General features: G+C 45.3%; 1 protein-coding gene across 1 annotated transcript in view; it reads right to left on the bottom strand.

Annotated features, from left to right (window-relative positions):
• PRKCE (protein kinase C epsilon) overlaps positions 1 to 23,800 on the bottom strand; it is a 331,438-nt gene that overhangs the window by 210,845 nt on the left and 96,793 nt on the right. The window contains exon 2 of the mRNA XM_066595547.1: positions 884 to 947. Within this exon, the coding sequence (XP_066451644.1) occupies positions 884 to 947 (64 nt within the window). The remainder of the gene's footprint in view (positions 1 to 883; positions 948 to 23,800) is intronic.

The following is a 23,800-nucleotide window of genomic DNA, read 5'->3' as shown; positions in this document are numbered from 1 at the left end:
TACAATATGGCTGAGGCGGTGACACCCTTGGCAATTGGTTCACTTCAGCTGGGTTCTTAAGCTTGCTCTACAACTCTTCTACTTGGCGCTATTTGCCCTTCTGGCTAATCTCTTCTTCTGACCAGACCTCGGACATCTGTCTGAAACGCACTGCCATTCTTTAGGGTGCATGCCAACTGTCTCTGCAGTCTGCGTTGTGTCACTGCCACCATTTCTGGTGCCTACATAACTCAATAGCTTAACAAAGACACCATCTGTATATAAAGCCCTGGAACAAGTTGGCCGTGTGACCTGACACTACAATGCCTTCATGTGCCCCCTGCCAACATGATGTTCCTATAGGAATTCTCCGGCCATAATCCACCTGGATTGTTGTTACACTCATCTACACCTGTAAAACACATTGCAAGACGTACTAATGAAATGCACTATAGCAGGCCATGCGGAGACATTCTTTCACCACTCTGCATCCGTAAAAGTGTCCAACCATCCAATAGATGTCCACGAAACCGTCGGAATAAATGACCTGTGCAAGGTATAAAGGAGCTGTCTTCCTGACACCACCCCTCATAGAAGCATTTCCTATTAAAGTCGAAAAGTCAGGACCAGGTGTTACCCTCCTCTATCCTTTACCCAGTTACTGCATATCTCTCGGGAAGAGTCACTAGACCATGGAGATGTGCCTCCTAGTAATACTCGCGCATCGGTAGGCAAAGTTTGGGTGAATCAGAAGACAGACGATCTTGTCCACAACATACCCTGATATAGTTAAGAGATAAAACGTGGTCCAAAATACATTATTAAGCATTTTCTTAGAAAAACTCACCACTAAACAAAGACATTTCCTTAGAGATTTACTGATTTTTATTGAGAAAGTACTTACCTTCACCTGAGGAGCCAGAGAGATCTATCACCACGTATACCTTTCCTTCTGGTTCTAAGTCAATCTGCAAATGAGAATGAGAATAGTTAGTTTCAAATAATATGACTGCATTTTACAACCCAACTTGGATCATCATAGGGTTCTACAGTCATCTATGTTCTAAAGCACCACAGGGGGTCCAGTTATAATTAATTATAAGCTCTCAGTAGCAGTATTTTTTGCACATGGCCAAATAGCTTGGTCCTGTCACATGATCAAGGTAAGAACTTCATTGTGTAAGCTATTAAATACTCCTGATGGAGAAGAAAAGCTAAGAGAACCCAAGGAAGAAGATGGAAGGCGCACAAAATTACGCTTTTTGACCATCTTTTCATAATAAAAGAGGTTTTCCTAGTTGGGCCAAAAAGTTGCCTAAGGACAATACAAGAACCATTACTTAACTGTTTTTCCCACCGCCGATCCACTGCTGCCACTTTGGCTCTCCCCGCCAGTCTAACTTTAGATGGCTACAGTGATAATGCGCCTATATACCCAAGTGACCACTGTAACTGATCACTAGCCTTAGCGGTGTACAGCAAAAGCCCACTGAAGCCAGTAATTGGCTGAAAGTGGTAATGGGGGCATACAGGCATGTGGCTGCGGCAGCCAAGTATACAGAGGCTGGTGGGGAGCACCGGATCAGTAATGCTGAAACGGGCAAGTAACAGTTCTTCTATTGTTTTATCACATTTTCCCTTCTTGGGCAATTTTTTGTGTTTCGCCATGTTTTTGCATGGAGGTATTTTTGTGGACATTCTATAGCCAGATGAAATATATAGACACCCATTATTCCCATAGAAGTTAATGGATACTGGAGCATCCCTTCCAAGTAAATCCTTCCGTATGAGTACCCTGAGGTCATGAGAACCTTAAAGGGGTTTTCCAATAAAATACTATTGATGACCTATCATCGGGATAGGTCATCAATAGTTGATTGGCTGGGGTCTGCGGCTTGGGACCCCGACAAATCAGCTGTGTGGGCACATGCTGTCAGCACTGCAATAACACAGAAGTCTCCGCACCAACTTCTCTGTAGTGGCCGTCACTTCTAACTGCAGGCACGGCTCTCATTGACATCAATGGGAGCCGTTCCTGCACTACATAGGTATTTCCATTTGTTGCCCTCCTCCATCCCAGGAGCTAAACAATGGAACCCAAAAGAACAGATGTGAACCCAGCCTAAATTACTGGTTATGAAGCAAGAAAATATATACAGTATACATACGGAACTACATGGAATACATATGGTAACAGTATGGAACATCATAGGAAACTCGTACATTAGTACAAGGATCTCATAAGGTACCTGTTCAGAACACCTTATGGAAGTCATACAGAAGAACAAGGAACTCATATATAATGTTAGCAAGACCACATGGAATCCATATGAAGGTACATGGAACTAGATACTGTACCTGTGAGTAAGACCATATAGAACTCGTATGCAAGTACAAGAAACTCATATTGTACCTGAATGGGACACCATATAGAATCATACAGTAGAACAAAGAACTCACACAGTATCAGCAGGAACCCCATATGGAACCCATGCTGTTAAAATTATAGTAAGTTTTCATGGAAACTTTTCAAGTACAATCGGCGCATCTTTACACAGCGCCGAATGGTACCGATTTTTCATCTGTTCACGAGCATGAGGCCTTAGTGTAGTGTATTACCGTGTAATCACATATGTAAGTTCCTAATGGTTAAAATAGAGTTAAAAAGGAAAAAAATCAAATACAGTCGCCATGTGATCATGTATATGTTAGCTGCAGTGCAGCACTTGCGAAGGTGCCTCTTAGTGACTATTTTATCAGTTTATTACACTTAGGCGGCTCTCACACCTGCGTTAGGGTCAGTTCAGGGTTTCTGTGCGTTAGGGTCAGTTCAGGGTTTCCGTGCATTAGAGTCAGTGCAGGGTTTCCGTGCGTTAGGGTCAGTTCACGGTTTCCGTGCGTTAGGGTCAGTTCAGGGTTTCCGTGCGTTAGGGTCAGCTCAGGGTTTCTGTACGTTAGGGTCAGTCCAGGGTTTCCATGCGTTAGGGTCAGTTCAGGGTTTCCATGCGTTAGGGTCAGTTCAGGGTTTCCGTCTCTCTGCTCCGTTCTTGGAGGAAAGACACTGAAATAAGGCGGAAAAATCTGGTTTTCCCCATTGATTTAAATGTGGTTTCAAAAACAGAAAGCAATTGGAAAGACTTAAGTTGGCCTCCACTCTGTTGAGTTTCCGTTTTTGTGAACGGGAAAACAGAGCAATTTTCCGTATTTTCTGAGACCCCCAATGAAGTCAATCTATTTTATTTCAGTTTCTCTCCTTCAAAAACAGAGCAGAGAGACGACAACTCTGAACTGACCCTAACGCAGGTGTGAACGAATAGCGCGTCACAATTATCGCTCACTTTCAGCCTTTTGAATGAATTTTGAGCAATAATCGTTTCGGGTGAAAGGGCCTTAAGTGACACTCAGTATAGAGACGGCCTGGCATGAAGCGGCGTTTAGCTTTGTTCTTTCAGTATTACGGACAGTTACTCCTAATCTTCCAAAGAAAATGGACTCGTCTTAATTGTTAATGACAGATTGCTTCTGAACGCCATTTATTTTGATGATGCAGCAAAGGCTCCAGCTGCCCGAGAAAGGACGAGCGCTCAGGGTTCATCCATAGCCAGGCACTGAAGTGGAAGAAATCTTCTATATAAAACGCACAATCTGTTTGTTTATGTTGTACTGAAGTCCGCAGTTCTGGTCCGATTTGCATGAGCGTTCTTCAGCACCAGGCGACGACTACTGGCGTGATTAAGAATCAAAACTTTAGCGACTTACCCTGTATAGCAATAGCAACCAATCACAGCTCAGCTTTCATCTCCTATACTGCTGAGGTAAAAAGAAAGCTGCGCTGTGATTGGTTGCTATTTCTTATACTGCTGAGGTAAAATGAAAGCTGTGCTGTGATTGGTTGCTATTTCTTATACTGCTGAGGTAAAATGAAAGCTGTGCTGTGATTGGTTGCTATGGGCAACACAAATTTTCTTTTGGATGGCTTCCATAGCAGTGCGGTGCTGGGCTCATTTTTGTGGCTCATTTTGTATATTCCAGGGCTGCTATATATATATAAAATCGGGTATATCACCTAGTACAAATATATATATATATACACACACACAAACGCACGAGTATATCACCAAGTACAAGGTTAATAAACATCTAAAGGGCAGATGAACACAAGAAAACGACGAATGTACGACAGCGCATTCAGGCCTCATGCCCATGGCCGCCTTGATTCCGCATACGAAATATCACAGCGGAATCAGACCCGGCGCCCCCCACAGACCCTATACTCACCTCTCTGGATCCGCCAGAGTGTCTCGGCCAGCGAGCCAGCGCTCTTGTGCTGTGCAGGGCATGACGCGCCGATGCTGGGTGGTGATGCGGATTCTTGCGGGACTTCCACAGTGCTCACAGCGGAGGTATCGCAGGACGGGCGGCTTCCATTGACTGCAATGGAAGCCGTCCGTGCGATTTTCCACACAGAGTAGAACACATTGCGATTCTCCCCCGCAAGCAGAAAAATCGCAGTTGATTTCCGCTCATGGGCAGGGGAGAATAGTTTACCACAGCATGTCTATGAACGGACATTGCTGCGGAATTCGCGGCGGGTGTCTGACCGCGAATTCCGCAGCGATAATCTGTCCGTGGGCATCAGCCCTTATAGGATTCAAAAAATAAGCATCACGTTTGCTAATTATTTTTCAGCGCCGTTCAACACGGATCAATTGTAAAACTTTTTTGCATTCCGTAAAGCGCATTATCTTTTAATAAGGCTTTCTAGAATCCGTTGTGTAATCTACTGTAACAGCCCAGCAGCATCTTCAGAGCGGATGTGTAACGAGTTAATCTGATACGGCTTCTTAAATGCTTTCTGACTTGGATCATCTTCCTAAAACGCCACCCGGCTCCACTCCCTACTGTTACTATGGCAACATAAACATAATATAGCACTAGCACGGAAGGCCAGAGATGAGATTTGATGCGCGAAGCAAAAAAAAGGATTAAAATCCAAATTTTCTGTTATTAAAGGTTACATGGTCTGAAATTACAAAAAGAGGCCTAATATACTTTCTAGAAACAACATTATTTTTATAAACATTTTTCTCAAAAATTCCAAAAATTTGGAAGGCCTGAATTTTTGGGGGATTGTGCATGAAGTAAACTGAATATATTCCGTGTGTAGCAAATTAAAAAAGGAGCTATTCTAATATTTCACATCATCCTCTATGCTGTCTAACCATCGGGACCTCCACTTCGGCTGGAGAAGAGTACAACAGTGCTCAGCATTAGTGATGAGCAAGCATACTCGCTAAGGGCAATTGCTCGAGTGAGCATTGCCCTTAGCGAGTACCTGCCCGCTCGGGAGCAAAGATTCGGCTGCCGGCGGCGGGCAGGGAGCTGCGGGGGAGAGCGGGGAGGAACAGAGGGGAGATCTCTCTTTCTCCCTCTCCCCCCCCCCCCCCGCTTCCCCCTGCTCACTGCCGCAACTCACTGCTCCCCTGCGCCGGCACCCGAACCTTTTCTCTCGAGCAGGCAGGTACTCACTAAGGGCAATGCTCGCTCAAGCAATTGCCCTTAGCGAGTATGCTCGCTCATCTCTACTCAGCATTCTTCGGCATTTCTATAGAAATGAATGAAGTGGCAGCATGCATGCCAAAGCACCATTGCATTCATGCAGGGGGACATGAGACCCCTGTTCTGGTGATCGGTAAGGGTCCAAGCAGTCAGAGCCTGACCAACCAGAGGTTTATTCCCTGTATATGGGATAACTTTAATGAGTTTTAAAAGCAGCCCAGGGTTTCATTGGCTGTTGCGTTGTGCTGTTTGCACCCAGTTTTAGCTCTATCATTTCAGATGACCATGTGGATTTTCCTTTTTTCTGCTGCCCTGCTGTTTGCAATCCACTTATAATGGGGAGACGTGTCCTAAGCAGCCATTCTGACTGTAATATACCGACCCGGGACTACCCTTCCCACACTTCCCTTACTGTCTGACATAGCTCTGCTATTATCAGAAAGCATCTGAATGTCCATCCCTCTATTGCACACAGTAACTAGCAGTGTCTCTGTTACTAGAGAAGCAAAATGCCTAACAACAGGCAGTGAACTGCAAAGGTGTTAGAAGGGAGACCCCTAGTGGCAGACAGTTCAAACTTGATTTTCAGTGCTAAAAACAAAAAAAAATGACTGCAAGTATATTAGAAGATTGCCGATACACACATAGGCTGTTAGATGAGCGGAAGTTGTATGTCAAGTTAGTGTCCATTTAAATTTTGTGACAACCCCTGTAACCCTTTCCAATCCACTGTCTGACTTCTTCAGACATTTTGATTGAAGGCTGTACAGCTCCGATGTCGGAAGACGTTCGGCAGGGTATTCTTACTGTATATTGCCAGTTGCTCTGTTGTCGGGGTCCTCTCCTGCATGTCCCATACTGCAGTATTAGCTCTAGCCAGCAGATGGTGCCATTGTATAATGGCAGAAAGAGAAAGCCCCTTAGGAAACCCTGAATCCAAAATTAAATTGCAAAGGGTTAAAGCTGTATAGGATCCAGAAAAATTAGGCAGGGTTCACCCATCGCGTATTTGTTGCCTAAATCCAACCATGAAATCCACACTGAAATTCTGCAGCAAAGTATGTTACAATGTAGGTGGATTGGGTTTTAGTAAAATCTCATTGACTTGCAGCTAAAAAAAACTCTCCGGACAATTAAGAGTGGTGGCATGGCCTATCTGTTGTGGCAATGCATTACGAGGTTTTTCATCCCATTGCAATGCAGTGGCATAGCGGGCTCATTTTAGTTTTGATAGGCTCTCATTTCTACACACATGCAGATCTATATACAGCAATTGTGTCACAGCTTTATTATGTATCTATATGAAGAGGGAAAAGGTCAAAAGCGACCTTGTGGCCATCACAAAAAATCTGGCTGGCAACTTGTATCCATGGCCTACCGCGGCCACAGTAATCCGCAGAATGTATCCATGACTTGCAGTTACTGAGATCTCGTTGACGGGTTTATAAGGGTCATTTTTTGGATACAGAAAGGTTACAATTAGAGATGAGCAAGCATACTCGTTAAGGGACAATACTCGAGCGAGTATCGTGCTTTTCGAGTACCTGCCTGCTCATCAGAAAAGATTCTGGTGCCGGCAGGGGTTGCGGGAGTGAGCAGGGGGGAGAGAGATCTCCCCACCTTTTCACCCCCCCTCGCTCTCCCCCCCCCCCCCCCCGAATCTTTTCTGAGTATCGTCCTTTTCGAGTACCTGCCTGCTCGTCAGAAAAAATTCAGGGGGCGGCGAGGGAGAGCAGGGAGGATGGTGGGGAGATCTCTCCCCCCTACTACCCCCTGCTCACTCCCGCATCCCCCCCCCCCCCCCCGCCCTCCGAATCTTTTCTGAAGAGCAGGCAGGTACTCGAAAAGCACGATACTCGCTCGAGTATTGTCCCTTAACGAGTATGCTCGCTCATCTCTAGTTACAATTATTCTTTTTAGGAAAACAGTTTTTTTCTAACTACTATATCATCATTTTTTACGCACCCTTACAGAATATCTCACGGCCTCATAACCACAAGTGACAGATTGGACTTTATCACAGACAGCAAGAAGAGATTAAATTATCAGATTGAAGCATAAAAGAGAGATTAAATGATTAGACAGCCGCGTACCCGGCGACCATTACGCTTATTAGAGTCATCAATTTTTACAAATTAAAGTCATTTAAAAATGCTCCATCACTGATGACATATTTATGGAGGAGAGGGATAAAATGGCTTTAACGGAGATGTTTTCGGTTAAACGCGTTGATTAGAATATTTATTTTCTGTCCAGCTGCTGACTGGCGCTTCCGAGGATTTATTTCCTGAACCTCTTCTAGTTTTCAATCCTTTTTAAGGCCTCTTTCACACGAGCGTTTTATCGCGGCTATTTTGTCGTGATGCAGCGCCCACCAGAAATCGCAACCATCGCAACGGTGCGTAAAATTCCAGACGTGCGCTTTTACACACGGCTGGAAAAGATAGGACTCCTATGGGAGACTATGAGATCTGTCAGAAAAGGGAAGAGTGAGGGAGTTAAGCAGCGGCTTGCATTGCTAAAGTCCCTACCCCTCGCCGTGCAGGCAGCTCCCATAGGCTTCTATGGGAGCTTCTATTGACGCTATCAGCTGGTAAGGGGAGGGGGAGAGACCTTAGCAGCACTAAGTTTGCTATTTTACCACAGTCAGCCCTATTAAAGGGATGTATAAAAAGAATGACGATAGAAGACATCTTGGTTGCTGCTGCCGTTTTGACTGTTGAGTAATGTAAGTGACCTTCATCAGAACTCATCAGAGTATACCAATGGGCATGAGAACTTTTCACATGTACACTCAAACCAGGGTTCAGTATTATCCTGACATAGGGCATGATTACAATTAAAGGGGTTTTCCTAGACTAGGATATTAATGACCTACACCTAGGATAGGTCATCAATATCTGATCGGTGGTGGTCCACCTCCTGGGATCCTTGCTGATCAGTTGTTTGAATAGTCTGTGGTTCTCAGGCAAGCAGTCTCTTCACTCCATGCCAGGCACAGCGCCATACATTTCGTGGCAGCTGTGCCTAGAATTGCTCAATGCCATTCAGTAGAAAGGTTTTGGGCTGCAGAAGGGCCAAGTGACGAATGAACGTGATGTCACTGGCATGAAAAAAGGCTACCTGAGTCCCACAGCCTCTTCGGTGGTTGTCCTTAATGGCGGACCCCACAAATCGGATATTGATGACCTATCCTGAGGATACATCAAATTTCCTAGTCCCAGAAAACCTCTTTAACGGTGACATCTATACCGTATATAGATAACACTGAATCTCCACCCTGATTGGGACAACCCTGCTCCTACCCCTCCTGCACCTATCACAGAGCATGTTCACTACGTCTTCCCATAGAAGTCAATGTGTCATTTTCAGTCTTATTTCCCTTATGTCCAGATGCCTGCTCTAAAGCGAATTACCGCAACAGCTGTTGCATTGCCTCAAGCAAGATGGCTTCCTCTATAATTATGTTCACAAATTAAGACCTTGACAAAGACAAGTACATAGCTTGAGAATGAATACGATCACTGACGACACGATCATACGGTTATTTTACCGTATAATGAGGCGTACACGTCTTTTTGTAGATTGAGCAAATTCTATGCAACATCTGTACCCGTTACTGGCACCCAAAATGTGTAGGTAGCTGGAAACAGGACTTCAGGGAATCTCCTTGAAGGAGACTGTTATCTCAGGCTTCATCTATCACATGATGTAATGGCTCATCCATAGGATTTTAAGTCAGACCAGGAAGAATTAAAATACTCGGAGGATTTATTTTCTATCAAGAGCGCGGAGTGCAGCGTTGCAGAATAACATCAATCCTCGATAGTTCTGCCATGTCAATCAACGCTGCCAGGAAGTGAAGCGTGCGGCGGTATGCACAGAGCGAAAGACGGGTTGTCAAAAATTCTCTACTGCAATAATAAGAAAAAATATCTTGCAGCTGTCATGACTTTGGACTTTGCTTCTACAGTATAAGCCTGGAATCTCGTATTAGCCATCACCACATTTCGGATACTTTGGCAGCTTTAGCTATGCGTGACCCGTGCGGTCACACAGGGCGCTGGCCACCAGCTTGTGGTGGTGGTAGGTACTAGGCAGATATAGGTTGTGGGCAATCACCCCCCTCAGCTCCGTTTAGCCAGATGATCCTCTTCCGCCATGGAGCTACATGAATAGTTCTCCTTCTGGCTTTGCCTCTTCCCCTCCAATGTTGCGAAATTCTGCTGTCAGCCCATCAGCTCTTCTACAACATAATCTCTTACGCTGGGTGGAATCCCTCCGGAAATCTCGCAGTTTGGCCGCAGCGAAAAAACCCGCAAGATTTCCGCTGGGAAAGCGCTGCTTCAAAACCCGCGGGTTTTGGAGTGGCTTGGCCGCATGCTCTTCCATTGCGGCCTGTGCTCCCATAGAGGAGAGTGGGGCTGCAAGAGAAACAAAAATGATATGCTGCGGCTGACGTCCGCTGGCTTTGCCGCGAAGGATTGGCCGTCCCGTGTGGACGAGATTTTTGACAAATCCCGTCCACATGGCTGGCTAAACCCGGGATTAGCGTCTGCAGGCAGATTTGCCACAGCGAAATTCCGGACAGAATTTCTGCGGCAAATCCGCTCTGTGTGAACCCAGCCTTAAGTTTGCCACTGTATTTATATTATAAGCTTAGTTCTGTTATTGTATCTATGTACTGAGCTTGGTACGGATGCTGTATTGATGGTATAAATATGGTTTTGATGCTGTATTTATGTTATGAGCTTGGTTGTGGTGCTGCATTTATGTTATGCCATTGGTTCTGGTGCTGTATTTAGGTTATGAGTAGAGATGAGCAAACCTACTCGGCCACATCCCTTTTTCGCCCGAGCGCCGCGATTTTCCGAGTACTTCCGTACTCGGGCGAAAAGATTCGGGGGGCGCCGTGGGTGAGTGGGGGGGGGGGAGAGAGAGAGGGCTCCCTCCTGTTCCCCGCTGCTACCCCCCGCTCCGCCACGCCTCCCCCCGCCCCCCGGCGCCCCCCGAATCTTTTCACCCGAGTACAGAAGTACTCGAAAATCGTGGTGCTCGATCGAGTAATTACTCGAAACGAGTAGGTTCGCTCATCTCTAGTTATGAGCTTGGTTATGGTGATGTATTTATTGTATGAACTTGATTCTGGTGCTGTATTGATGTCATGACATTGGTTCTGATACTGTATTGATGTCATGACATTGGTTCTGGTGCTGTACTTATGTACCAAGCTTGGTTCTGGTGCTGTATTAATGTTATGAGCTTGGTTATGGTACAGTATATATCCACTGAGCGTGGGTATGCTGCTACCTTGCTGCTTTCTTCACAAGCAGAAAACAGGCCTACTGTCTATCGGTACAATCTATATAATTTTTGTTTTCTCAAGACAGGAAGCGCCAAACATAAGTCCGCACAGGCTGCTATCGAACCTAAGACCAGCACTGGACTTGATTCCTACAGAACAGCTTTCTCCAGGAGTCTTATTTACTTTTTTTTTTTTTTTTTTTAAAGAGTGACTCAAAATTCCCAAATACAGGCCCACATTTATTATTCAGTTTATTCCTCATTTTAGTTGATATTACACAGAAAAAAATGCATCTAAAATTGTGCCACATTTTCATCCACAATTTTCAACATTTGGCGGAGTGCATTGGAGCAGCAGCAAGCCAGGAGCAGCAAAAGTGCAGAGAAGGCAATAGACGCAGCAGAAGTGATTGAGGCCTAGCAGCGATGTGGCGGTTGACGTTTCTGATAGGCTCACCTGAGCACTGCACCCATGCTGGGGAGCAGCACTAGAAAGGGTCCTGATGAACCGGGGGCCAAAACCAACATCAGGCCATGTAGAATGAGAGAAAGTCTCCCTTCCCGCAGGGGACTTGATCACTGCAGTAGGAGACATCACCATGCGCCTGGATTCGATGAGTGTGCCGTAGAACCAGATCCGACAAAGCTTCTGCATACGTAAGAACAGTCCACTATAGGAGACTATAGGTAGCATGCCGAAAAGATACGACAAAGGCAGTTTCACCCCAGAAGGAGAATCAAAATGAAGGAAGGAAAAGGAAAAGATTGTATCATGATATGTTTTTAACTTGTTCCCCCAGAAGGGGAGATCAAAATAATCCACCATCATCTGTCGACCGCAGATAGTTCTTTAAAACCATGTTTGTTTTTTAACCCAGATCACCGAAACCTTGTATTTCAGAGGTTGTGGGAACGATATGTACTTTACCATCAGCGCTGAAGTGGAAAAAGTTCAAAAATATCTAAGTAAAGGCAATAATATAATAAAGTCAATAAACCATGAATGCGGACTAATGTATGACAATTAGAAGAAAGTTGTCGTTTTTACTTTTAATATAATTTATTTTTGGATGAAAATTTATGTTTCGAGAGCCGAGTTCGCAGCCTGTATATATATATACAGATATCTGACATTAAAGAGCTTTTTCAGGGAGGTGAAATCCTTACCTGGACAGGAGGTGTCCGAAGCTACGCCGCAAGTCCATTTCTGGCACCAAGTCACATGGTATGGACTCACACTGCACCCATTGCATCATTGTAGGGGGCAGTTCAGCTCATTTTACAAACGTCTGTCTCTCCATTCATTGGCCATGACAGAGGAGGGGGCTGGCTTAGTTGTTAAGTGCAGTGGAACAGCCAGCCTCTATGATGATGTGATGGGCACAGAGTGAGTCCATACCATGTGACCAATAACAGAACAAAGCCAAAAAGTGCAGGCAGTGCAGACTTTAAGTCAGATGGCACCCTGAACTTTTTTGGTACCACCCTCTCTGTCATATATATCACTGATATGCAGTCTGCTTGCAGTCTACATGCACAGAAAGTAGACCAAAACAGCTCAGTGAATAAATACTAAACCAGGACCAAGCTCATAACATAAATCTAGCACCAAAATCAAGCTCAGTACATAGACAAAATACCAAAACCAAGCTCCTAATATAAATACAGCCCTAGATCCAGGCTCATAACAAATACATTAGCAGAATTAAGCGATTGTGTAGCATGGGTGCCAATGGGCTGACAGTGGTGCCTAGGAACATCAGAGGAGATGGAGCTAGGAGGAGTAGAATACATGTAGCTGGATGGATCGGGGGGGGGGGGGGTAATAAGTGCCCCTCCTATAAGCTGGTCGTCAGCCCCCTATGTCTGCATGGGTCAGCCATGAGAAGAGGTTCCAATACCTCATGCCCAGGTAAGGATTTTGCCTCCCTGAACAACCCCTTTAACAGTGGAATAAGTTATAGGAATGGTATTAGTGCAGTATGTCTCCACCGGAAGTATGGGTTGGCCAAGCTGACGTACAGGTAACGCCCAGGTCCCACCCAAAGCTGACAAAAGCTTCCGAGTGGAAACATACTACACTAAAGGGCCATTTACACTAGACAAATGTCGGGCAAACGATGCCTGACACTCATCCCCAACACTTGCAATTAGTGTGGACAGCAGAAACAGACGCAGTTCGGTAATAAGCAGGTCTGCTACAAGAGTTATGGCTCTCAAAGCTAAGGGACGAATTCTGTACAGTATCTTCAGTAGTATTTTTCCTGTTATTGCTGTGGTTTTGTATTACATTCAAAGTATTCGCAATTGTAGGATTTACTGAGATCAGGGGTGTCAAACTCATTTTCACAGAGGGCCACATCAGCCTTATGGTTGCTTTCAATGGGCCGATTCTAATTGTAAGACAGTAAACTAAAAGTAAACCCCACAGTGGCCTGATTGGTAATAAGGTCCTCCATAGTGGCCAGTGACGCACACCATTCTGCGCATACACACACACACCATTCTGCGCATACACACACACAGACACACACCATTCTGCGCATACACACGCACACCATTCTGCGCATATACACGCACACCATTCTGCGCATACACACGCACATCATTCTGCATACAGACGCACATCATTCTGCGTATACACACGCACACCATTCTGCGCATACCCACGCACACCATTCTGCGCATACACACGCACACCATTCTGCGCATACACACGCACGCCATTCTGCGCATACACACGCACGCCATTCTTCGCATACAGACGCACGCCATTCTGCGCATACAGACGCACGCCATTCTGCGCATACACCCGCACGCCATTCTGCGCATACACCCACACACCATTCTGTGCATACACCCGCACACCATTCTGCGCATACACCCGCACACCATTCTGCGCATACACACGCACACCATTCTGCGCATACACACGCACACCATTCTGTGCATACACACGCACGCCATTCTGCATACAGACGAACACCATTCTGCGCATACAGACGCACGCCATTCTGCGCATACAGACGCACGCCATTCTGCGCATACAGACGCACGCCATTCTGTGCATACACCCGCACACCATTCTGCGCATACACTCGCACACCATTCTGCGCATACACTCGCACACCATTCTGCGCATACACCCGCACAGACGCACACCATTCTGCGCATACACCCGCAGACGCACACACATAATTCTGCGCATACAGACGCACACCATTCTGCGCATACTCCTGCACAGACGCACACCAATTTGCTACGTGGACCCCTTCAACTAATAATCTTAAAAAATACCTTTTATTACAATTGATTAAAAAAGAGGAAGAACAAACACACATATATTAAACTGAATCGATGCCACTTAATTCAAAAAATGGAGACCAAGTGCGCCGAATAGAGGTGGTGTATTCAGCTATTACGTATCGTTGGTCTACACAAATGACTAATTGATCTGAAATATGACACGATTGGTTACGCAAATGTCATCTTGATGATACAGCTTTGACAAGTGCGAAAACTAAGTATATTATATCACCCAACGCGTTTCCCCCACAACCGTGGGTTCTTCAGGGGTTCAGATACATCAATTCCCAGACATAAACTGGGTAGTGGCTTGGTTAAGGTAAATAATTAGTTATTTTGCCTCTCAGTATCCAGAGTAACCTTAGCAATGGAAGGACTTAGGATACACGGAATCAGGGATAAATCTGTTTTAGATAGACAGGTGCGACCAAGCTGGCAGCTTATGGTCATAGAGATATATATTCCGATTGAGGCTATTCAAAATTCCACATCAGCCAATGATTGGAAGTGGTGTGGAATTTGGAACAATTCTATTCTCCCAGATAGAGTTTAACTAGAACAGTATATTATTCCAGTTATAAACTAGCGCCGTTCAATAAGCTCCCTAACGTGCTACATCAATCAGCATATGATTGAAGAGCAAGGATATAGAGGTAGTTAGTTGCATGGACCTATGCTACCTATGAGGATGCTTAATAGTAAGATCTTCAGAATAGAGCCTATGATAACTGAAAGAAAATAAATGAAGAAATGAAAGAAATGAAAAAACCCGGCAGCATGTCAGTCCTGGTGGTAGGCTGACAGCTTGCTGAGCCAGAAACTCACAGCAGTTTAAATAGGGCTTAGGTGGTTACACCTTTGATGGGAGTGTTACCCTCTGAACCAATCATTATGGCTCATCGGAATACCTCGTGTGGACCGTTGCCATGGAGACCAGGAAGCTACTTACCTAATGAATGAATGTTGTAGCCAATATAATCAAACATATAGGCGATTGTGTTTGTACATTCCTGATACCCACTAATAAAGAGAGGTGGCTGCATATACTTACCGATTGCACAGGACCTACTACTTAGTGAATGAGGTTACTTTTTAAAGCATTCACTCTAGAGTTATGGACGTGCGGACGCGGGATGACGTCACTACGTCGTGGATGAATCACATGACGTCGCGCGTCATCGGTAACGTCAGATGACACTTCAGGGGGCGGTGCAGAAGTGCAATGCTTGTAAGTTGGTAACCATGGTGTACTCAATACATGATTAAAGTGCCGTGGCACATCACCAGTCCGGTTATGTGACACCGAAGAGGCGGAGTAGACATTCCCGGACAAACAGGCAGTTTGTTTAAAAAGCCTGCACCATGAAAACATACTCCCGCACAGACGCACACCATTCTGCGCATACTCCCGCACAGACGCACACCATTCTGCGCATACACCTGCACAGGCGCACACCATTCTGCGCATACACCCGCACAGGCGCACACCATTCTGCGCATTCTGCGCATACACCTGCACACACTATTCTGCGCATACAGACGCACACCATTCTGCGCATACACCTGCACAGGCGCACACCATTCTGCGCATACACCCGCACAGACGCACACTATTCTGCGCATACAGACACACACCATTATGCACATACACCCGCACAGACGCACACTATTCTGCGCATACTGACGCACACCATTCTGCGCATACACCCGCACAGACGCACACCATTCTGCGCATACACCCGCACAGACGCACACAATTCTGCGCATACAGACACACAGGATTCTGCGCATATACGTACAGACACACACACATATATATATATATATATATATACACACATACATACATACACACACACATATATATATATAAAGACACGCACACAAGGATCCCACCCTGCAGCTGCTCCTCCTCAGCGTCGCTCTTCTTGCTGCAGAGATCATGTTCTCCGCACTCCCCTTCCCTCCTCCGCGGCCGTTGTCAGTCTGCCATCGGCACTCCTCTATTGCTGTCTGCACTAGACAGAACAAGCCGAAAGATTGCCTACTGACAGCAGCACGAAGGAGTGAGGGAACTTACTGCACAGCCGGCGGGCCACAGAAAATGAGGCTGCGGCCCGCGGGCCTTGTGTTTGACACCTGTGACTTAGATGTATCTAGTGTTGGGATAAAAGCTAATCACCTGTTTGTTACTATACATTATACAACTGCATTACACTGTACTTTAATAAAACATTGGCTGTTTTTGTAACTCCTTCTGCTGCATCATAACCTGAATCTGTGTCACGATACCACCACCCACGACATCCTCTTGCAAGGTATATTTTAACTTTGGTGGCTAACTATTCTGGAGCATATGTGCCATCAGTGAGGCTCGAAATAAGATGTGCTCCGAAAAGTTTTTTGCTATGTGAACCCTACCCGTGCCAAATCCCCAGCAAGAGTTCAGCACCATCAAAGTGCACCTCTATAATCAGTGGAGAATAAAGGCAAATGACGGAGAACAACCTAGATACAATCTAGTATCCAGAATAAAGCGGTGGCTAAAGGGGCCTGTTAGCAGAAGAAAGGTTTCAGATGTAATTAGTGTAAAGTAACTGTATCTATACAGAAGCATCCACCTGGGAGCACTGCAGCCGGGGAGGACTGTAAAGTGCTTCATGTCTAGGTGATGTCATGGATTACTAATTACTTCTTACTCATTAGTAGAAGAGCCGACAAGATGTCTTCTTCCAGGTCCTGGAGGCTCCAAAAACACTTTAAGTGGTAAAACTCAAAAAAAAAAAAAAAGTTGAACCCTTTTTTTTTTCACGAAGCAAGATTTGCAATCCCAGTGGATGGAGATCAGGCGCACATTATCTGTATCAGTTTGCCTCCGTTCTCATAGATAATTCATGACACCACAAGCTTCCTGTGAGATTGCAGCAAGACTGTTTGATTTTTAAAAGCCCGTAATACAACACCGAATAGGAAAAAAAACAAATCCGTCACCTCCTCGCAAGCCGGACAAGAGTCGGCCATAGAGGGCACAACTTCGCCAGAGCCATAGGCCACATTTATCAGCTTCTTGGGCTTACATTAGGACTGACATCGTGGATCTTGTGTGCACGCTACTTTCCAATTAATTTCTCCGGGGACCCATTCGAAAAGAACAATACTTACATCATGTTTTCTACACAATGCCAAACATCTGCATATTTAAAGGTACACTGCAAGATTGTACAGTGCAGGTGCAATCAAAGAGGGTGCATTATTAATGGGTCCCAATATAGCTCCACGACTCTGCATAGGGGGGTCTAATGAACACTTAATTAAAAGAATGGAGGTAATGACCTTCACTAAGGTAGGAATACAAATGCCATTGTTTAAAAACTGCAGACGAAGGAAAAAGGGGCAGAAAATGCTGAGTCAATGACATAGACCTGGTATATATATATATATGTATAAAGCCAACACAGCCACATGAGAAAATAATCATATTTCTCTTATACTATCCTATTTATGTATTTAGTGCTGTCAGTCAAAGGTTTTCAGGTAATCAGGTTGCCTACAATTAGAGAGAATGTGTTTTTTTTCCCAGTAAAAGCGCCCCTCTTGCCTATGGGCTCTGCTTGGTACTGCAGCATTCACTTGGTTAACAACCAGTATTGCTACATGTACATTAATTAGCTGTGGACTTTAAAGGGGTTCTCAGAGACTTTTACTACTGATGACCTATCCTTAGGATAGGCCACTGATAATTGATTGATAGAAGTCCCTGACAAACAGATGACCACCAGGCCCATTGTCAGTGTGGACAGTAGTGGAAGCAGACAGTGTGGTCAACAATGCATCAGCCCGGTTTGGTACTACAGACACGGCTCCCATTGAATTTAATTAGAACTGTGCCTGCAGTACTAAACCCGGCCACTGCAATACGGAAAAGCGCTATCTGTTTCAAGCGCGGTTCAAACTGACAGTGGTTCCAGAGATCAGCTGATCGGTGAGAATCCCAAGCTGCAGACCCCCAAGCAATCAACTATTGATGACCTATCCTGAGGATAGGTCATCAATAGTAAGAGTTCCACAAACCCATATATTACTCTACCGTTGTAAATATACTTCATGTGAAATTGCTAAAAAAAATGGGCTAGATAGAGAGATAGATATGAGATAGATAGATAGATATGAGAGAGAGATATGAGATAGATAGATGGATAGATATAGATATGAGAGATAGATATGAGAGATAGATAGAGATAGATAGATATGAGATAGATAGATAGATAGATAGATAGATAGATAGATAGATAGATAGATAGATAGATAGATAGATAGATATGAGAGAGAGATATGAGATAGATAGATGGATAGATATAGATATAAGAGATAGATAGATAGATAGATAGATAAATAGATATGAGATAGACAGATAGATATGAGATAGATAGATTTTGCAACTTTTCCTACAAAACCGGCCTCATAAATGTACCTCAATGAACTGTTGCAAAGAAAAAAAAACAAAAAACAATTTTGCACATTATTAACAGGAGAGTTGAAAACCGTCATCAAATGAAGAAGCAGCTGACACGAGGAAGGGAAGGCGAGCCATCTTGTTTCCATAGATAAATCAATAACAGGATGGGGATATCCAAACAACTTCCTTGCTCGCTCACCCAGATGTGCATTGTTGAAAAGCAGGTCACGGGCCAGCCCAGGACATATATCACTTCATTCACCAAACTATTTCTTCTCTCCTCCAGCCAGGGATTAGTGCAGGCGACTCCAGACCTCGTTTTACCTTCCTACTGAATATAAATATTCTTTTCCCATCTTCTAGGATTGTGACAGATTTTGTCTGCAGAGTTTATCTGCAGCAATGTAGTTCAACCCTTCATCTGTTGTAGAGTTTACCAAATCCAGACATAGATAAGAAATCTATAGATCATCTGGGAATGAAGGGATGCAAATAAACTCTCCAGGCAGTATTGTATATTTCACCACCAGTAAAGGCCCATTTACACACAAAGATAATCTTTCAAAAGATTGAGAAATTGAAAGTTTTAGCGATTTTTTTGCATAAAGTTTTAATGGACACTAATGTCCAGTAACACTTTATCCTCATCATTTGCATGTAAATGGGCCTCCAGGAGCTGTTTGCAGAGCCCAGCATGTAATTAATCACCCGCCTTGCTGTGCAAACAACTGCATTGTTCTTGTTGCGGGTGTCGGCAAATACAATGTAATCACCCGACTCGCGCTGAGAACACAGCATGCGGTCTATTGACAGCTGAACGATGGATTTTAAGTTCACCGTAAAATCATCGTTCAGACGAAAAGTGGTTGCATTTTTCATGTACATATTATCATTCATTTTTGGTCGTTTGATTTTGAGCGATACTTGTTGCGTGTAAATGAGCCTTAATGATTTAATGGGGGTATCACTCTTATTGTCAGTCAAGTTATGGATGTTACCCCAGTTCGGTTGCTGTAACTGCTGGAATGTTGGTTTAAGTGTCGTACCTGGTCCCTAGCGGCCAAGTGAAAATTGCCCTGTCTTGGGCAATGATGTCTGTTAGTTATTATTAACCCTTTCCAATCCACTGTCTGACGTCTGAAGACATTCTGATTGAAGGCTGTACAGCTCTGATGGCGGAAGACAACCGGCAGGGTATTCTTACTGTATATTACTGGCCGCTCTGTTGTTGGGGGCCTCTCCAGCATGTCCCATACCGCAGTACTGGCTCTAGCCAGCAGATAGCACCATTGTAAAATAGCAGAAAGAGAAAGCCCCCTAGGAAACCCTGAATTCAAAATTGGATTGCAAAGGGTTAATATCTGATTGATTGTAAGTGTAGAGACATGCACTATATCAACAGAGTGACATAAGTGGCAAGGTCAGAGTGAGTAGGAAGCAGAGTATGGCAGCAAGGATACTATATCATTGTCTACTAGAGTGCATCATGAACTGGTACCCAGTTGTGACTGCAAGTGACTTCTATTGAACCTAATAGCTCAGGGCTCACGGTGCGGAATTCCACCGCGGAATTCCGCACCGTGAAATTTCCCGTCCTCACCCGCGGCATGCTCTATTTGCCGCGGTTGTACGCGCGGACGGCTTCCATTGCAGTCAATGGAAGCCATCTGTTCACCCTATCTTCCGCTGTAGCACAGCGAAAGATAGCGTGAAAATGCTTCCCCGCCTACCGCTGCCGCATCACATGACACGGCCGGCCGTGTCATGTGACGCGGTGGGCGTGTCATGTGACATGGCCGGCGTGTCACATGACGCTGCCGCGCGTCACGCCGAAGCGTCATGCGGGAGCGAGGACACCGGATCCGCAGGAAACTTTGGGGATCTCTGGGGGGCGCCGTGACAGGCTTCGCCGCGGAATTCGACGGCGGAGCCCGTCACGGCCGTGTGCAGCTAGCCTTAGCAGCAAACATAGTACAATTTTAACAAAAACTGTTATGAACTGTTCTGCAGTAACAATGTTACCAGCATTAACGATGGCGTCACTTTCTCCTTCTGTGTCCACCAGAGACCCTCATCAACCATCTGCCAGCCCTGTGGTCAAGCTCATTTCATCTATTATGGTATGGAGCCCGCAGTGAGCTCCCCCAAAGGCAGCCATGTGGCCTGCCGGTTCTGCAGTCCCCCCAACAGAGAACACGCTCAGACACCCTCCATCATCTGAAGGGGCCATTGGAATAATATGGTGGTGGAATATACAATGTTGCATAACTGGAAAGATTTGCCCAGACAGTTGATCACAATCCAGGGAAGCTATAGTGGTAGTCTATGAGAGAAGAAGCATACTATTTTCATTCATTGTGGTTTTTTTATTTTAGAGGAAAACATTGTATTAATGGATAATTTTATCCATTTATAATGGGTTTTGTGGGGAAAATTAGTAATTTTTAAAATTTTTCTTCAAATTAAGCTTTGTTGCACTTTTTTTACGCTATTTCTTTAGTCTCTGTGCTTGAAGATATGATTGCTCAACCACCCGAATAGTACACTGCATTACTTATGTACTGCATTCTACTAAACCTATGACAGCAGCCCATTAGACTCTGCCAAAGGTGGAGCCTAGTAGGCTTAGTTACATAGCAGACATGGAGGACTCTGTCAGGCTTCCAGCTGCCATGGGAACCCATTGGTACCTTGCAATCGCTCTATGGGGTGCTGATGGGTGATAGAAAGAGCCCCCACTCCCTGTTATCTGCTTACATGCTACAGTTGCTATTGATTGTGGCACGTAAGGGGTCAAACTGCCAGGATCTTAAGTTTCTGTGCTATTGGCAGTTAGAGCAGGAGCCTGGCTGTCAGTAGTCAGTTAAGCCACTGCCTTAAAAAGATGGATGTGCGGGTTTAAAGCCCATTAGTGAGGTCAGTACAAAGGTGTATTGGCCGTCACTAAGGGGTTAACACGACTTTTTAGTACATTCGGAATTTTGGACCTTTTTTCACATCATTTAGTAGTTCTTAAAGGTAAAACGTAACCACATAAGTGACAGACGAGGACCGTACAGATATACGGGAAGTGTTTTCCACATAAACAAGTTGTGTTTGTTGAAAGGTGTTACTAAAAGCGAACACTGTAGATAAACACCGCCGATTGACACACAATGAACGGCGCACAATCGCTATCATTCAGCGCGTACAAATCCATTATGCCTATGGAAGCGTGCCTATAGAACTCCTCCGACACGAGCTCCAGTCGGCGTTACCGGCGCTGACACAAAGCCTTGTGATTTAAGAAGTCAAATCTGTTTTTCTCTCCAATACACGAGTTAATCTTTCGTGTTTCTGACAGGGAGTACATTTCTCTCTGCCAGCGGAAATGGAGGCAGGAGAGAAGATGGAGAGCATTGGCAGAAAGAACGTTCATGTCTTGCCAAACGCAGACGAGCTCCCCCATCCCTGAGTTCACTTGCTGAGACTATAACTGTCAGCACCGGCAATGTAAAATAAACCATCTTTACCTTAGAATGTGAAATAACTATCATTCTAATGCGGCCGATGGGGAAAGTTTATTTTTTTTATTGGCCAGTGTTAAAAAAATGCGCAAAACCCTCTGCTGAAGGTCTACAAAGCCTGCCGTGCCTGTTCGTGGATATACGAGAGCTTAAAGTGGTTTTCCCACTAAATACATTTATCACTTGTTCAAAGGATAGTTGATGAATATATGATTGCAGGGGGTATGTTTTCTGGGGCCTAAATGGATCAGGAAAGTGGCGCACCTCTGAGTTCCTCTAGTGAATGTAACGGTAATAGGCACGGTTCCATTTACTGTCTATGGAGAAAGCTTAGCGATGAGCGAACTTTTCAAAAAGTTTGGTTCAGCCAGTTCATTGAATTTGGGCAAAAAGTTTTGTTCGGTCCGAGTGAGTTTGAACTGAACCAAAACTTTACCAATACTGGTGTATAACAATGTCTAAGGGCCCTTTTACATGGGACAACCTGCCAGATGCAGATGCCCGACAGGTCATCCCAGCGATATTGTTTCTGTGCTGGATGCAGGAATTGGTCTAGGTAAGGATGGTATCAGACGGGCGATCCGGGAGCCTGCAGCAGAATCCGGCTGTGACTCTGGCTGTCGACCCTGCGTACCTGTTTCTCCTGTATTGCGGATGACCATTTTCCATCAGTCACGCGCAGTACAAATTTTTTTTTGAATGTTTGTTCTTCTTTTTCTACAGATTCCCCCATGCGGACGCCGACCATGGATTCCGCAATGAAAACCCAGACTGGCCTAAAAAGGGCCCTAATAGCCAAAAGAGCCCCATGTAACTCTCTGTGGGATAATGCCCACGGACGGATTTCTTCCGTGTTTTACGCGGCGGAAATCTGCGGCGTTACCCCAGAGCTATTAGGTTCTATTGAACCTAATAGCTGAATGTTCATGCTGCGGAATTCTACTGCAGAATTCTGCAGCGTGAAAGAAAATGCGGCATGCTCTAATTGTCGCGGGAATACGCGCTGCCGACTTCTATTGTAGTCAATGGAAGCCGACCGTCACGTATACTTCCGCTGTAGCACAGCGGAAGTATCGCGTGAATACACAGCACCGCCCACCGCCGTCCGCGTGATCTAACACTGCCGGCGCGTCATGCGCGCCGACCCTCCATGCGGGATGTGTACAGCGGATCTGGAGTGGTAAGTATGGGGGTTTTGGGGGGCGCCGTGGTGGACTCTGCTGCGATATTCCGCTGGCGGAGTCCGTCACGGCCGTGAGCATGAGCCCTTAGGTCACCTAAGAATGTATCCAAGTACTTTTGGGGTATTTTAATCCTTTCCCGCTCCAGGATGTAAGGGTACGTCATGGAGCGTCGGGGTATGTATGAAGAGAGGTCGCGGGGCGACCTCTCTTCATACAGCGCGGGCATCAGCTGTTTTTTACAGCTGACACCCGCGGGCAATAGCCGCAATTGGCCGTTCGGCCGATCGTGGCTATTAACTCTTTAAATGCCACTGTCAGATCGGGGGAGCCGTGCAGGTGTCATGGCAGCCAGGGGCCTTCTGAAAGGCCCCAGGGCTGCCTTAGCAGACTGCCTGTCAAATGGCAGTATGACGTAATGCTATAGCATTATGTCATACTGCAGGAGCGATCAAAGCATCGCTGGTTGTAGTCCCCCAGGGGGACTTTAAAGTTAAGTAAAAAAATAT

Source organism: Eleutherodactylus coqui, chromosome 3, assembly GCF_035609145.1.
Source record: "Eleutherodactylus coqui strain aEleCoq1 chromosome 3, aEleCoq1.hap1, whole genome shotgun sequence".
Classification (NCBI taxonomy): domain Eukaryota; kingdom Metazoa; phylum Chordata; class Amphibia; order Anura; family Eleutherodactylidae; genus Eleutherodactylus; species Eleutherodactylus coqui.
This window is presented reverse-complemented; position numbering and strand designations above follow the sequence as displayed.